The sequence below is a fragment of the Vulpes vulpes genome, chromosome 5, assembly GCF_048418805.1.
Source record: "Vulpes vulpes isolate BD-2025 chromosome 5, VulVul3, whole genome shotgun sequence".
NCBI lineage: Eukaryota > Metazoa > Chordata > Mammalia > Carnivora > Canidae > Vulpes > Vulpes vulpes.
In genome coordinates, this window is record NC_132784.1 from 114,875,128 (window position 1) to 114,892,825 (window position 17,698).

The 17,698-nt window shown below is 49.3% G+C and overlaps 1 protein-coding gene and 1 pseudogene across 1 annotated transcript; both read right to left on the reverse strand.

Moving 5' to 3' along the window:
* Window positions 1-701: 701 nt before the first annotated feature.
* On the reverse strand, window positions 702-11,543 carry LOC112912070 (T-cell surface glycoprotein CD1a-like; annotated as a pseudogene).
* A 1,490-nt stretch (window positions 11,544-13,033) lies between these two features.
* LOC112912069 (T-cell surface glycoprotein CD1a-like) lies at window positions 13,034-16,356 on the reverse strand. Its single transcript, XM_072759787.1, has 6 exons — window positions 16,261-16,356; window positions 15,546-15,812; window positions 14,599-14,880; window positions 14,123-14,401; window positions 13,710-13,800; window positions 13,034-13,565 (listed from the first exon to the last, which is right to left on the reverse strand). The coding sequence occupies exons 1-6, from the start codon at window positions 16,319-16,321 to the stop codon at window positions 13,469-13,471; spliced, it is 1,077 nt and encodes a 358-aa protein (XP_072615888.1). The 5' UTR covers window positions 16,322-16,356; the 3' UTR covers window positions 13,034-13,468.
* Window positions 16,357-17,698: the final 1,342 nt, after the last annotated feature.

Sequence of the window (17,698 nt, forward strand, 5' to 3'; positions counted from 1 at the left end):
GTCCCTGTGGCATGGTCAGAGCTTGAGAATGGTTCCTTGAGTTAATTAATGAAATCTAGAGTAACTGAAGTTTAGCCATGGATGTCTCCACTTGCACTGCCGTGGGCGTCACCAGTCACAGGGAGTCCATCTTCATTATCACAGAATCTGTGCTGATTGGCCTACCTACTAATATTGATTTGTAACCTCCAGACCATTGTGCTGAGTGCTACTCCCGGACACATAGAGTGGCCAAAAGGGGCACCCACCTCAGGTGATCCTAGCTGAGGCTGAACCAGGTGTTCCTGTGCCTTCCTGTTTTAATTCCCACACTGTAAACATGAGTCCTATTTATGGTCCATTTGATGCCTCATTTTATGCATTTATGTGCTTTTTCTTGGTGATTTTAGTGTTTAAAATGTCTGAAGCCAAGGCTGCAAGGCTGACTGGTGTTCCTAAGTACAACAAGGGGGGATGTGCCTCACAGACAAAACACCTTCTTAGCTAAGGCTCATTCAGGCTCCTGATGCAGAGCTGTGAGCCATGAGTTCAGTGCTAATGAATCAACAATGCAGTAACTCCAGGAAAAAGAATAGGACATTCATGATGTTCATGTGGAGCCAATCCAGAAAGTGCTAAAGTAACATTTGGATGCTATCATGACACCACAGGAAAGAGGAATAGGAGCTATATTCATGGATTCTTGAGATAATGACCATTTCTTATTTGTCTGCTCCTAAAATCATCACGGGCAGCACAGCAACAGGGCTGAAGGCCAAAAAAAAAAAACGGTGCTCACAGTACCTAAGCTGGAAAAGTTACATACTTCTGAGCTGGTATTTCAGTACAGGGAAATATTCTATATGATAAATTGTTTACAAATACACATATGTATTAAAGAAGCTGTCTTTAAACAGAAACACACATGAAACCAAGATGGGTAGTCATCAGTTGGCAAGCATTGTGAACATAGGCCCCCAGACACTCAACCTCGATTTTGCCCCAGGAGTACTCCTGGGGCTCACTGTCACTGACTCCCGGTCTCCAGTGACTAGAATACACCAGCCACAAATGCCAGGATGAACTATATGCATCCTCCTTGATGGATCCCCATTCATTCCTGAGAGGTAAATATTCCCTTTTCTGGATTTTCTCTTTACCCTTCAGGGACACACTTCCCCTGCTCCCTCTCAGGCATCACATTTAGGTCGCTGAGAATCCTCTGCTGATTTTGCAAAAGTAGAAATTGTGGTTCAGTGAGTCTCAGCTGAGCCCAAGACCCTATATCTCTATCAAGCCCCAAGGTGACATCTCTGCTGCTGCCCTTGAGCCCCACACACAGCAAGCATCCTGCCTTCCACTTGTAATTCAGAATATTTGGTGCAACAGGTTCAGTCCAATGGGTGTCTGTGGTTAAATAATAGACATCCTCCCAGGCAAACTTGTTTCTACTTAGGGACCTGGAGATGTCAACAGGAACAGAGAAAGAGTGAAGACACTAGCCAGGTGAGGGGATTTTTACCAAAAAAAAAAAAAAGGCATCAAATGTCTCAACTACAAACATATTGGGAAGCAAAAGAAAAAAAAAAAACACTATGAATTTGTCCTACATTCAACATATATTTTTATTGAGCACAAATTCCATATAGGTGAGGTTCGTTGGCAAGGATGCAAATATAGAAAGGACATGATCTTTCTTTCAAGAATTGTAAGAATTACAAAAGAAAAGGGACTACAAGGGGCAACAAGACCTGGGGGTCAGGAATAGTTTAGCAAAGTGCAGGTTAAAGTGGTGGATATTCTCACCGGGCAGAGATTGTTTCCACTTCTGACTCAGGGAGGGCTCACTGGAGGAAGTGACATCTAATGCCTGTGACCCATAGAGGTTGCTGGGACCTCATTTTATATTGAGTTAAACTTTCAGACTCCAGTTCAAGGACCAACCAGAACAAGAAACCCCACTAAATAACGCTGAGCTTATATTGACAACTGATCAATAAACAGAAGTTCAATAAAGTTGCACACAGGGAGTTGCCAGAACATCAGTGCTGAGCTGGGTTTAGGTCAGTCCTGGGGCCTGGGCTGCTGGGATCCTGCTCCGAAGGGAAGTCCGAGCACTGAGGTCTCCAGGTGTTTTCCTGGGAGGAACAAGGAGGAGGCCCTCTGCAGCAGGTGGCGGGGAGGCTGCAGGGGGGAAGGGCATGGGCGGCAGGAGGGCTGAGGACACATGGAAAGGTGGGGAGACACGTGGGAAAGAGCAGGAAGGGGGCTCCAGAGACTCACCAGCACTTCCAGAGCCACCACGCCAGGCCTGCCAGGAGCACCAGGGGCACGATCACCACCAAGAAGACCAAGCCCATGGAGTGGGGCTTCTCTGTGGGGTTGGGCACAGAGGGTGTCATTTCCCGTCCACCCCGGGTTGAACTGTACTCCTTGGTCCTCTTTACTTGTGTCATCTTTGCTGAACCAACCTCTCTCTTCCACTTTTTTCTCCCATCCCACTTCTGAAATAGACCATTCATCCAAACCTCCCATGTTCCCACACCTACAGGACCCTCACCCTCAGTTCTTCTGTTTCTTGAATTATTAATTTTAAGTCCTTTTTGGTCTGCAGTCCTTAGATTCCCAAATATTTCATCAGGCTCCCCAACTCTGCTGAAAGACCACTGCCCCCTTTTCCCACTTGGGCCCCAGCTCTTTCTCACCCCAGTGGAAGACCATGTCTTGGCCCCCTAGACTGCTGTGTCTCACCTGCCAGGACAGACCAGCCACCTCCCGGGCTGCCACATACAGGTTCACTCAGAGATACCATGTCCCATCAGCATGGGGCAGGACGTCACCTCGCCAGGTGCCCTGTTGCCCCTGCTCACCCCGCATCCACATCACCCGCAAAGGCTTGGGATAGAAGCTGGAGACGTGGCACACCAGCCATAGACGGCCAGGCCCAGGGCTGGGGCCAGCGGACAGCCAGGCCTCGGGCCTCACTGCAGAGACAGGACAGGGATTCACAGACTGAGGGGAGGTGCTCACATCACTTTGGATAGACACACCTTTCTGCCTTTTGAAGCCCATCACCATCACCCTCTCTCCTTCTTGACTCCATCTTACCCTGAATTTGAAGGAAGAGTGCAGATTTCTGAGTGCAGAATGCAGAATCTTGGAGGGAGGGAGCAGGACTGACCTTGTCGCTGGAAATCCGCCTTCCCTGCATCAAGAAGACTCAACAGGATGCGGGGGCAGATCTCATTGAAGAGCTTGCGTACTATTTCATGGGAAACATGGTCCTGGTTGAATAGAGACCTACTGATCCCTACTTCCTCCCTTTGGAGATGGCCACCATGACATGTTCTGGAAGCTCAGGAGATCAGACCCTTGATAAGCCATCTTGGTGAATCTACTGATGCTTCTCCAATGTAAGAATCACAGCCTAATACCAGCTGTACCTGAAAGGGATCTGGGGAAGAGAGACTGTGAGTTACAGGACACGGCGAGTGAAGGAGATAAAGTGACATGAGTGGAACACTTGATGATGGAAGCAAAGGGGAAGTTCAGGGGATTAGAGGGAAATGCTTTGGTTTGAGGGGAGGCTCACACAGGAGAAGTGGTGTTTGACCAAGTTGGAGAAAGAGATGAATGACTGAGGAAAGAACAAATGTTGGAGGAGAGACATGATGGGTGTATGGGTATGGGTAGAGAAAACAAAGGACTCAGAGGGATAGCTGGGGTAAAAACGATGTAGGATGAAGGGAGTGCTGTGGGTTACAGGGAACACATAGTTAAACATCATTGATGAGACAAAATGGGAGAAAAGCACACAGATCAAGGAGTCAGTCACCAGACTCACAGTCAAGGAGCGAGGACCAGAGCTGCCTGGTTGGAGGCCAGGGAAAGGGGTGGTCGTGGGAGAACTAGTGGGACGGGAGAGCCCAGCCTGTGGTCAATGGGAGGAGCAGGACGGAGCAGAAGATGGGAAGCTTTTCAACAATCGGGGTCTGGCTCCACGCTCTGCCCACACTGGTGGGATTCAGCTTCCCCCCATGTGATGGGGACACATGAGGTTCAGAAGCCAATGGAGCCTCTTTCCTGGAGGAAGAAGGATTCCAGGACACATGCAGACCAGCCTCCTCCATCCCACCCAGAGGGAAATGAGCTCACATTCGAGCTGCCAGTCACTGAAATGATCCTGAAATATCAGAGGAGATCTAATGGAGAAGGTATGGAATAAGTTTTCTGCTTTCATCAGCTCCTTGTTGCTGAAGTTGCCCTTGGACCAAGGCTGCCGGTAAAAGAAACTGCCAGTCTTGGGGTCCCGGCCAGGAGTCTGCAGCTCACCCAGCCAAGCTGAGCCTTGATTTTGTGTTGAGGAACAGTTGTAGAAGGCTGTGGTCAGGATGATGTGGAAGTACATCGGCCCCTGGAAGGCTGTGGGAAGAGGAGGACATTGGGAAGGAGAGGGAATGGAGAGGGGCTGGGGACGGGACCCAAAAGCTGGAGGACAGAAGCCATAGTAGTCTCAGGAGACACGTGCTGCCCCTGAGCCCGAGCCTCGCACCCACCCTTCAGGAGAGCACAGGGCCCTGGGGCCGGGGATGCTCGGGAAGAACCCAGCTGACTCTCTCCCTGCCCAGGTATGTGCTGAGGAACCCACACCCCCCGTGCACACACAACACACCACTAGTGCACACATGTACCCCCACCCTCACCATGAGTACACATGTACACGTGCAGAAACACACCTACACATCGATACAAATTCACACACATTTACACACTCTAACACAAAAGAACATACATAGAATCACATGCACACAAGCGTACAGGCACGGGGAAATACATGTACAGACACGCACACATACACACTCATACACACGCGTGCATAATAAAACACACATACAGACACGCCAACACATGTACACACACACACACACACACATGCACACATGCACCCACTGGGCAGGACCTGAGCTCTCACCATCTTCGCTGTCACCTCCCCATCCCCCCTACCCCCACCCCCCCATCCCCCACCCGCCCCGGAGGAGAACCACCAACAGCACAAGTTGCAGGAACAGCATTGTGTTTGCAGATGTTTTCTCTTGCAAAGTCGCTCTTTGACATCTGTCCTCACACACCTACCCCCTCCTAGCCCCTCTCCTCTGACTTCCTCTTCACACACAACACTTCCCTGAGTTGTGTGCAGCAACACAAATGTGCTTCTCCTGGACACCTACTCAGTCTCACTTCCCCTCCTGCTCTGACCATCCTCTCTGGCCTCCAGCTTCTCCCTGTCACCAGAACATCCCGCCCCCGCCCCCTGATTCAGATGATACAGAACAAGTCCTGTGTGGCCTGGAAAAGTGACCCCCACCTCTCAGGCCCTTTCTTCTCACCCAGAGAGTAACCCAGGAAAACACCCAGCTCCCAGAACCAGCCCTGCACTTGCTGTCTCTCTGTCCCTCCTGCCCTGTGGACTCCCCCCCCCGCCCAGGTATTTCCTTCCCCGTCTCACCAGCAACCCTCCAACTCATTCACATATCTGTCCTCTCATTGCTTTAGTTAAAAAACAAAATCAACCAGATAAATCTGAAGACCTACCTGGTTTTCTTAAGTGATTCTAGAGTAGGGCAGCCTCCCATCCGGCTGATAGAGGGGAGCTCTGATGAGTGGTGCAAATGGGGGGTTTTTGTTGGAAGGAAGTTGACAAAAAAGACAGGAGTGTTTCAGGCAAGGTCAACTTCCCTTAAATGGAAGAGCAGGGGGTCTTACCATGCAGATGACCTCCCCTCCTTGCAGGGTGGAGAGGGCACATGTGACAGAGTAACTCACTGGGGCTGACCAGAGAATTCCTCACTGATGGTGAACATTTCTGGGGGAGGTTGGAATTGCAGTTGGGTTAAGGATTAATCAAGGGTTGGGGACTTGGCCTGGCCTGAGATGCCATTTTCAGCTTATGGGTTTCTTCAAAACAATTACTCTATTTACTTGTACAAATTCCCCCATGGTTGCTTATGTAAGAGTCTCAGCAACCCCCAGTCCTCCATTTTCTTAGGGAGGAACCTCCATTTTCTTAGGGAGGAACCTCCATTTTCTTAGGGAGGAACCTCCATTTTCTTAGGCATCACTGAGACCACAGGACATGGAAACAACTGAAAAATACCCCCTCCATCTGACTGGCATTAATATCTACTCACACACCAATTCGACATTTAGCACCTGCCTAGATCCAAGCACCGTGCTGCCTTCATGAAAATACAGTGTTCACAGTCACTTTCTTCAAGGAGTTCCTAGTTTACTTAGGAAGATAACACTTGAATGAAGACTATTCATTTTGGTGTGCTGAGCTTTATTATAATACACACAATCTAGACGAAAACAAGCCTGCTGGAAATAATATTTCTAAAGTGGTGACCCTTGCTCATTCATAATCTTGACTCACTGCTTGGCCTCAGGCATTTCTCCCCCTTCATGACCCCAACATAACAGAGGGCCTGGCATGTGGTAGGTGCCCAATGGTTATTTCTGAATGATTGAATAGTTCAGTTCTGGGGTCCAATTACTCTCAAAACCCTGGAGATATTCAACATAAAAATTTTGTAAGCATCACAAAATTATTAGTTGCATTCCTACTTCATGAGATGACAATCTTACCAATTTTTTTTTCAAAATAAAGTCATATGCAAATAATTATGGAGTTTACACAGAGGGTCCTGCTTGAAACTCTTATTACTTGTTATAAGAAACCATGAGAAAAAAAAAAGAAACCATGAGAATGTGAAGCAAGTGAAGTTAGTAGAATGTTCTAGAATCATGTATCCAGAGTCCCTTCTTACTCTTCCTGCTTAAAAGTTCCATGCTTGTTTTCTCATGAGCTGACCTCTGCTGGACATGCTGACCTTCCTTTTTCATGATGGTCTTGTTTTATGACACTTCAATATTTGTTTGTGCTTTGTATCACCTGGATAAACGTGTTTGACTTGTTATTTCTTGGTTAACAGGTAAACAGATGTAATCTCAGGCTAATGTTAAACAGATAATATTTTTTTAGAAAGTTATGATTGGAATATAGAAAGAACCCACTCCCGTAGTTAAGAATTTTAAGAGCTGGATAATCAAAACCTTGTCTCTTGAATCCATCAGAGCCAGAGGATCAGAGCAACGTGGTAATCAAAATATATGGAAAGACAGACTCTTCAAAGGAAATAGGGGATGCTTGCTTACTGGGGACATATGACAGATGCTCAGAAAAAATAATTAAGCAGAACAAATAATTCCACTGAAATTGTAAACAGATGACTAAAGGCTGGCATGAGTACCTGGAACCCCGAGAATCACAGAATCAGGAAATTATCCTTATCTCTAGACTTCTTCCATTGACCACACCAGGTGCTCCTGAAAGGCTGGCAGCCAAGATACAGACCAGAGAACTGCTTTCTCCAGATACAAGCCTGAAGCTACTGGAGCCCTGCTGCCTGAGAAGGGCAGGAAGACCATCATCTCCCAACAGAAAGAAGCCTTAACCAGGTGTGGGAAGGACAGGGAGCCCCACTGCCTCAGGGCACAGGTGAAGCCACAGTGCAGCTTGGGGTCTGGGGACACAGGGAGGGAGGGCCAGTAATACACCCTGTCCCAGAGGAGAGGCTCCATCTGCTGAGAGAAAGGCGGGAGCCCTTAGGAGGCCCAATCCCAAAACTGAAAAACCAAGCACCTGGCTGAGGATGAGACTGAACCAGAACAGAGCGGGTGCCCCACTCCCTGTCGCAAGCAGGGAGCCAGCCGGGTACCAAGGGCAGCTCTGCTGGTCGGGTGCTAGAGACTGGGACAGTTCTCCATGAGGTTCTTCCTATTAGAAAATTGTTTAAGTCCAGAATGATGCCCTGAACGGAGTCTGCACACGGGGGCTTCATACCCATCTTAACTAATTGAACCCGACCAGAAATGTAGCCTTAACCAGTCAATGTCAGTAAATTTTTCTTTCCATCAGAGCCAATGAGTCCGTCACCTGAGTCCTCTCCACTCAAAAGGTAGATGAGGTCATGTGCGTGATAACACCCTTTGCTCCTCCTCCTAGAAAGCAGGCCTGGGTGTTGGAACGCTCCTTCTCTTTTGCTAATAGCTGCCTGGCCTCACCTCGGCCTATAAAATATTCCATATTGTACAACTTCCCCTAGTGCTTTCCTACTTCCTAGGTGGGTCCTGCTGATTCATGAATCATTCAATAGAGCCAATTAGATTTTCAAAAGTACTTGTTTGAATTTTATTATTTAGTAGATTTGGTGGTAACGGTGGGATCCCCAGTGAGCTTCCAGCAGCCTTGAGGGACCCGGAGAAACACAGCAGGAACCCAGGCACCCTTGAACCTCACTGCGTTTCCCACCTTCCCAAGGACCTCGGGTAAGCTCCTGGCCCGGAGCCCCGCTTGCTGGCATTCCCAATCCAATTGGCTTTCTTTTCCAGGCAGGGTCAGCTGGAGCTTGCAGGCGCTTACGCCTGGAGCCACCCGGGCCTGCAGCCTTCCCTGGAACACACAGAGCTGCCAGGAGGGTCTGCCAAGGCCACACCCCTAGCCTTTGAGACCAAACTCTTGGGGGCACAGCTTCCACAAGGTCGCAGGGGAGTTGATGGTGCTTGGGGCCTTCTTATGGCCAGATCCTATAGGTAGGTGCATGTTTGTTGTCTTGGTGTGTGTAAATGAAGGCAGTTGCTAGAGGGATCTCAGGGGTCAAACAGCCCCAAAGTTGGGATTGTTGGAGCACTGAAAGGCTGTTAGAGCCCTCACCATCCCCCAGAAGGCTCCTGAGACAGAAGTTGGTCACCAAATGGGTCAGATTGAGACTCGGTCACCTGCCAACCTCAAGAAAACTGAGCAATGAGGTGCACCGTAGCCCATGCACAACCCCAACCCCATGGCCCGTCCTTTGTAGCTATTACTGCAGCTCTAGGAAACCCAGAGGCTTCATGAGGTCCTTACATTCTAAACAGTCAAGCATGTCACCCTCAGGAGCACCTGCTTGTGGAGGCCGAGAGAAATTAAGGCCATTCCACCTCAAGTTTAGCGTTAGCACAGGTACAGCCGTCTTAGGCCCCCGTGAATAAGGCTGAACTTTACAGGAAAAACTGCAGAATTGCCCTTGGCAGGGAATCCCATATCAGAAAGACAACAGAGCCCACACCCGTGGCAGAAAGTCCCATATTAGAATGAGAACAGAGCTCAATGCCCATGAAAGCCCCATATCAGAATGTAAACAGAACTTGAGAAATTCCTCCCCCCCTTCTGAAAATCCCCTAGACCAGCCCATAAAAAACCCAGCTGTAACCCACTTCGGGGTCCAAGTCCCTGCTCTGCTGTGTCGAGTATACTTGGACCCAAGCTCGAGCTTGCAAGTAAACCCTCGTGCACTTACATGGGTGTAGGCTCCTCGGTGGTTTCTCGGATTCGCAATCTTGGGCACGACACTGCTCAGCTCATGTCTAAGAACCTCAGTCCTGGAAGCTGGAGTCATGGAGCAGGGTAAGTGTACATACTACAACTGACCTAGACTGACAGTGGGCGCTACGGGGAACCTTCCAATCAGACAGCGTTCATTGAAGAAGTGCACTTGAAAGTGTACTTTTTCCACTCCTTGGTCAAAGACCGAGCAAAGGGCCACAGCAAAATATTTCTTCCAACCGAGGGAGGGTCCTCCAGAGTTGTTTTAAACCGATTACTTCCTGAGCCCAGCAGACAGGGAATTAAATACAAGTTCGCATTAGCCCTTTCTTTCCAAATCCAAACCCATTGACTACTAATCCTTTCTCAAAATAACTCTTTCCTTCCCGCTCATCCACTTTGACGTCCTAAGATCACGGTTTGACTTTCTGCTGCCTGGGACACGCGGGTTGTTGGGTCTTTCTTTTCTTTTTTTTTTTTTTTTTTTTTAAGATTTTATTTATTTATTCATGATAGACAGAGAGAGAGAGAGAGGCAGAGACACAGGCAGAGGGAGAAGCAGGCTCCGTGCCGGGAGCCCGACGTGAGACTCAATCCCGGGACTCCAGGATCACACCCTGGGCCAAAGGCAGGTGCCAAACCGCTGAGCCACCCAGGGATCCCCCCCGTTGGGTCTTTCCTTGGCGATCTTTGGGGTGCCTCCAGGCCTGGTAAAGGGAGGATTTCTGCGGATGCCTCTCAGCTCCATAAGGTTGCGCCGCCAGCGCCCTTTACCGCTGTCCCAGCCACGTCCTGCTAGGATACTTTGAAAAATGTCATAAATCCATCATCAGAACTTTGGCCAAAGTAAAAGCTGATGCTCAGAGCTGAGGGAAACTACTTCAGGCCTCCTCTCCTAAGCTAAAGGTCCCCAGAGGAAAAGAGGACTTTCTCACAGGTGGACGGATGTGTCAGTCCTTTGATATTTGTCAGGCAATTCGGAAATTCTTTGGGAAACTAAAAACAGCTCTTCCTCTTTCAACACCTCTAGTCTATGGGCCAGGAGTGTGGTTCCAAAAGCAAGTCAAAGACCAACAGTCCTTTTTTAATCGGAACATCTTACATGCATTCTAAACATTCTGACCTTAAAAGATCCAAAGTCCTTCTAGAAAGAGCTTGCTGGTATTTTCTCCAGGGTCTCCCAACTATAAATATGTGGAGTTCTGCGGGGAGATCTCCAGGAATTCCTTTCAAATGCAAATTCCAGAGAGATAATCCTGATCAAGTGCAAAGACCGGAAAGCCCATTTAAAACTGGACTTGCTAAGGACAAATACAAATCTTAAGTGTCTTTGCTTTTTTTTTTAACCTTCCATTTTGTTTAACATAATTCTTCAAAGCAGGTAAGTCGAATCTCTTCTGTGTAAATGAGTTCTTTTTTTCCTTTTAATTTAAGACTTAAGAAAACATTCGCTAAACCATATTTGGGGTGTGATTTTTTTTTAACCTTCCATTTTCTTTAATATATTTCTTCAAAGCAGATAAGTCGAATCTCTTCTGTATGAATGTTTTTTTTCCTTTTAATTTAAAACGATATATTTGAGAAACTTTCGAAAATCAAATTCAAGGATAAAATAGAAAAGAAAGAAGGAAGGAATGGGAAGTGAAGAGAGGAAGGAAAAGGAAGGAAGAGAGCAAATGGAAAGAAAAGGAGAAGGAAAAAAGGAATGAAGGAGGGAAGGAAGGAAGAAACTAGATAGAAACACAATGAAACAGGTAAATAGATTAGGAAAGCAAAATTTTAACACTCCAGAGGCAGTGATGACCTTTTCCTCCCCACTACGTGACACTAAATGTCCCTGCTGCAAGATCAGGGCTTGAGAATGATTATTTTAGCTAATTAACGAGATCTAGAGTAACTGAAGTCAGTCTGTGGATGTCTCCGCTCGCACTGCCATGGAGGTCATTGGTCACAAAGCATCCATTTCCTTATTCGTGGACTCTGGGCTGATAGATCTACCTGGGGACATTGACTTGCAGCCCTAGACACATGAACCCACCACTGTTCATGGACACAAAGAGTGGCCTGACGTGTCACCCACCTCAGGTGCCCCTCGGATTCCCCTGTTAATTCCCACACTGTAAACGTGGATCTTGTTCATGGTCCATTGGTGCCATGTTTCCTCATTTTCATGGTCCTTCTAGGTGATATCACTGTTTAAAAAGTGCCTGAAGCCCAGGGCCCCGGAGCTGACTGATGACCTAAGCACAGGAAGGTGGGATGTGCCTCACAGACAATATGCATGTGTACAGCAGGCTTGCTCAGACCCCGGTGCAGAGCTGTGGCCATGAGCTCAGTGCTAATGAAGCTACAGTGCAGTAAATCCAGGAAAAGGGGCAGGACAATCATGATGTCCTGGGGTGGATCCACCCCAGAAAGTGCTAAAGTAACGAGGACCCTGTGATGATGCCACGAGAAAGGGGAAAGGAGCTATGTTCATGGATTGGTGAGATGATGACCATTTCTTGTTTGTTTCTAAAAACATTGTGGGGGGCAGCCCGGGTGGCTCAGCGGGTTTAGCACCGTCTCCACCTCAGGGCGTGACCTTGGGTCCTGGGATCAAGTCCCACATCAGGCTCCCTGCACTGAGCCTGCTTCTCCCTCTGCCTGTGTCTCTGCCTCTCTATCTCTCTGTGTGTCTCTATGAATAAAAAAATAAATGTTTAAAAATAAAATAAAATAAATAAATAAATAAATAAATAATAAAAAAATAAAATAAAATAAAATAAATAAAATAAAATAAAATAAAATAAAATAATAAAAACATTGTGGGAAGCACAGCTGTGGGGCTGATGCCAAAGACGCGGACAGTCAAGTACCCAAACTGGGAAATGTTACACACTTCTGAGCTGGTAATTCAGTATCGGGAAATTCTCCATACGATAAAATGTGTACAAATACACCTATGCATTAGAGAAACTGTCTTAAAACCGAAACACGTAAAACCAGGCTGTGTGGTCATCAGGTGGAAGGTGTTGTGAGCAGAGTCTCCCAGGAGCCCACTGAGCATCTCCCCAGGAACAATGGCTCACCGTTGCTGACCTGAGGACCGCAACTCCGCAGCCTGGAATGCCAGGAGGCACTGTGTGCGCGCTCCTTGCTGGGTCCCCATTCATCCCTGACCACAACGCTCGGGCTCTCTTTCCTGGAGCAACCCTTTTCCCCAGGGACACACTGCACTGCTCCCTCTCAGGCATCACATTTAGGTCCCTGGGAATCCTCTGCTGATTTTGCAAAAGTAGAAATTGTGGTCCAGTGAGTCTCAGCTGAGCCCAAGACCCTATAGGTGACATCTCTGCTGCTGCCCCTGAGCACGCCCCCCCCCGCCCCCCACAGCAAGCATCCTGCCTTCCACTTTTAATTCAGAATACTTGGAGCAATGGGTCCAATCCAATGGGTGTCTGTGGTTAAATAATAGACACCCTCCCAGGCAAACTTGATTCAACTTAGAGGCCTAGAAGGTCAATGGGAACAGGTCAAGTGTGAACTGCCTCATTCAGGTGAAAGGACCTTTAAAGAAGAGAATGAAGCATCTCAACTACTATAAATATGTCAGGAAGGAAAAGAAAAAACACAGAAAAACACTATGGATTTAGCACAAATTCAGTGGATATTTTTATTGGGGACATAATCCATACTGGGGACTCTCCTTGCCAAGGATACAATTATTAAAAAGACATGGACTTTGCCTCAAAAATCATAAAAATTAGAAGGGAATAGGGAACCACACGGGGCAATAGGGCTGAGTGGCAGGAATAGAATCCCCAAAGTGGAGTAAAGTGTGGTGGAAATTCTCACCATTGCTTCCGCTTCTGACTCAGGGAGGGCTCACTGGAGGGAGTGACATCTGAGGCCTCTGACACATGGAGGTTGCTGGGGCTTCATTTTACATTGAGTTAAATCTTGAGAATTAATTCCCGAAACCAATAGGAACAACAAATCCAACTAAATCATGTTGAGCTTATGTTGACAACTGATCAACAAACAGAAGTGAAATAAAGTTGCGCACAGGGAGTGGCCAGGACGTCAGCGCTGAGCTGGGTTTAGGTCAGTCCTGGGGCCTGGGCTGCTGGGATCCTGCTCCGAAGGGAAGTCCGTGCACTGAGGTCTCCAGTGGGCTTTCCTGGAGGAACAAGGAGGAGGCCCCCTGCAGGAGGTGGAGGGGAGGCTGCAGGGGGGAAGGGCATGGGAGGCAGGAGGGCTGAGGACACACTGAAAGGTGGGGAGACACGTGGGAAAGAGCAGGAAGAGGGCTCCAGAGACTCACCAGCGCTTCCAGAGCCACCACGCCAGGCCTGCCAGGAGCACCAGGGGCATGATCACCACCAGGAAGACCAAGCCCATGAAGGGGGGCTGCTCTGTGGGGTTGGGCACAGAGGGTGTCATTTCCGGTCCACCCCGGGTTGAACTGCACCTCCCAGGACCTCTCCGCCCCTGTCACTCTCCACCTCACTGAACACCGTTCCTCATCTATCCTCTCCCATCCCTCCTCAGAGATGGGCCCTTCCCCAAATCGCCACATCCTCCCACATTCGCCCTCAGCTTTTCTGTTTCTTGAATTACTGATATTGTGTTCTTTTTGGTCCAGAGTACCTAGATTCCCAAAAGTTTCATCTGGCTGTCCTGCTCTGTGGGACAAAATGTGCCCCCTTTCCCAGCCAGGCCCCAGCTCTTCCTCACCCCAGTGGAGGACCATGTCCTGGCCCCCTAGACTGCTGTGTCTCACCCAGCAGGACAGGCCGGCCGCCTCCTTGGCTTTCACATCCAAGGACACCTGAAGGTACCACGTGCCGTCAGCATGGGGCAGGACATCACCTCGCTGGGTGCCCTGTTGCTCCTGCTCACCCCGCATCCATGTCACCCACACAGGCTTGGGGTAGAAGCCAGAGATGTGGCACGCCAGCCGCAGATGGCCAGACCTGGGGCTGGGGCCAGTGCACAGCCAGGCCTCAGGCCTCACTGCGGAGACAGGACAGGGATTCACAGACTGAGGGGAGGTGCTCACATCACGTTAGACAGACACACCTTACCGCCTCTTGAAGCCCATCACCATCACCCCCTCTGCCTCTTGACTCTCTCTTACCCTGAATTTGAAGGAAGAGTACAAATTTCTGAGCACAAAATGCAGAATCTTGGAGGGAGGGAGCAGGACTGACCTTGTCGCTGGAGATCCGCTTTCCCCGCATCAAGAAGACTCAAGACGAAACGCGGACAGTAGCCAGTGATGAGCTCATGTGTGAGTTCATTGTCATCATGGTCCAATTCGTTGACTTGTCTGCACACCTGCTGTGCCCTACTTCCTCCCTTTGGAGATGGCCACCATGACTTGTTCTGGAAACTTATAAGGTCTTCCCCCTGATAAGCCAACCGCACGAATCCTACTGATGGTTCCCCAAAGTGCAGCTCACAGCCTAATGTCACCTGTACCTGAAAAGGATCTGGGCAAGAGAGACTGTGAATTATAGGACAGGGGGAGAAAAAGAAGTGAAATGAGATGGGTGGAAACCAGGACAGTAGATGCAAAAGTTGGAGATAAGGGGATTGCAGGGAATGGACGTAAGTTTGATTTGAAGGGAGGCTCACACAAAGGGAAAGTGGTGGTGGATACAGAGGAGCAAGTAAGTGACTGAGGACTGAATGTTGGAGGAGAGACATGAAGGTGGTGGGGAGAGAATAGGGAAGGGCTTGGTGGGAGAGCTGGGCTAGAAACAACTGAGGGTGAAGGGAGCACAGGGGGTGACAGGGTCTCATAGAGAGACATTGCTGCTGGGAACGGGTGGGGAGAAAAGCACACAGATCAAGGAGTCAGTCACAGAGCGAGGACCAGAGCTGCCTGGTTGGAGGCCAGGGAAAGGGGTGGTCGTGGGAGAACTAGTGGGACGGGAGAGCCCAGCCTGTGGTCAATGGGAGGAGCGGGACGGAGCAGAAGATGGGAAGCTTTTGAACAATCGGGGTCTGGCTCCACGCTCTGCCCACACTGGTGGGATTCAGCTTCGTGATGGGGACACATGAGGTTCAGAAGCCAATGGAGCCTCTTTCCTGGAGGAAGAAGGATCCCAGGACACACGCAGACCAGCCTCCACCCAGAGGGAACTGAACTCACATTCAAGCTGCCAGTCACTGGAGTAGTTATGAAAACACAGAGGAAGTTGAATGGTGTTTGAATAGAAGGACCTTTCCGCTATAATGAGCTCCTCATTGCTTAGGTTGCCCGTAGACCAAGGCCACAGGAAAATGAAAGCGCCCGTCTTGCTGTCCCAGCCGTGAGTCTGCAGCTCATCCAGCCAAGCTGAGCCTTGATTTCGTGTTGAGGAACGGTTGTAGAGGGATGAGGTCAGGATGACTTGGAAGGCGACTGGTTCTTGGGAATCTGTGGGAAAAGGACAGATAGACTGAGGAAGAGGAGGACATTGGGAAGGAGAGGGAGTGGAGACTACGGGGCCGGGGACGGGACCCAAAATCTGGAGGACAGAGAAGCCATAGGCGTCTCAGGAGACACGTGCTGCCCCCGAGCCCGAGCCTCGCACCCATCCTTCAGGAGAGCACAGGGCCCTGGGGCCGGGGATGCTCAGAAAGCAGGCGGACTCTCTCCCTGCCCAGGTCTGTGCTGGGGAACCCACACACCCACACCACCCGTGCACACACACAGGGACAATTGCACAGAAGGACATATGCACAAACACACTAACACAAAAGAACCTACAAAGAAGCACATACACACAAGTATACACACTCAGAATCACACACACACACACACACACACACACACACTCACACTCTCTGGTCCTGTAGCCATTAGACAGGACCAGAGCTCTCACCATCTTCGCTGTCACCCCCTGGGAGGAGAACCACCAACCCCACAAGTTGCAGGAACAGCATTGTGTTTGCAGATGTTCTTTCTCTTGCAAAGTCGCTCTTTGACTTCTGTCCTCACACACAGACCCCCTCCCAGCCCCTTCCTCTGACTTCCTCTGCACACACAACCCTTCCCTGAGTCTCTACCCCAATGCAAATGTGCTTCTCCCTAGGCCTTGGACACCTACTCAGTCTCACTTCCCCTCCTGCTCTGCCTCCCCTCTGGCCTCCAGCTTCTCCCTGTCACCAGCGTCCATCCTGCCCCCGCCCCCTGATTCAGATGCTACAGAACAAGTCCTGTGTGGCCTGGAGAAGTGGCGCCACCTCTCAGCCCTTTCTTCTCACCCAGACAGTAACCCAGGAAAACACCCAGCTCCCAGCACCAGCCCTGCACCTGCTGTCTCTCTGTCCCTCCTGCCCTGTGACCCCCACCCCCAGGTATTTCCTTGCCTGTCCCACCCCAACCCCAGCCTCTTCACATCTCTGACTTCTCACCGTTGAAGATATAACTGATTTTAAGTGATTCTAGAATCAGGTCGCATCCCTTCTGGTAAGTAGGAAGGAGGTCTGAAAAGGTGGGAAGATTTTATACGAAGGAAGTTGGCAAGAAGAGAAAGGAATGTTTCAGGGAAGGTGACCTCCTTATTAGGAGAGCAGGGCTCTCCCCATGCAGATGACCTCTCCTCTTTGGCAGGTGGAGAGGATCCATGGGACAGAGTAGGGCCGACCAGGGAATTCCTCACTGACAGGTGAACATTTCTGGGGGAGGTGGCAACTGCAGTTGGGTTAGGGATTAAGCATGTTTTGGGGACTCGGCCTGGCCTGAAGCACCATTTTGGGCCTATGAGTGTCTTTTTAACAATAGCTTTATTGGCTTGTCCTGATTCTCCCATGATTGCCTGTGTAGCAGCCTCAGCAACCCCAGTTCTCCATTATTCTTCGGGAGGAACCAGTAGGCATCACAGAGACCACAGGACATGGAAACATCTGAAGAGTTCCCCCTCCATCTGACTGGCATTAATATATATTCACTCACCACCAGCCACTTAGCACCTGCCTGGACCCAAGCGCTGTGCTGCCCTCGTGAAGGTACGGTGTGCACAGGGCAGGCTGTATTCAAGGAGCTTTTATTCTACTTGGGAAGAATAAAGCATGAACTGAATAATATTCATTTTGGTGCACTGAGTTTTATCATAATATATACACTCTAGACAAAAACAAGCCTGCCGACAACAATATTATGTAAAGCAGTGACCCTTGCTCATGTAGGCCCTTCATAATCTTGCCTCATGCTTGGCCTCAGGTGTTTCTATCCCCTCATGACCCCCACATAACAGAGGGCCTGGCAAGTGGTAGGTGCCCGATGATTATTTCCGAATGATTGAATAGTTCAGTTCTGAG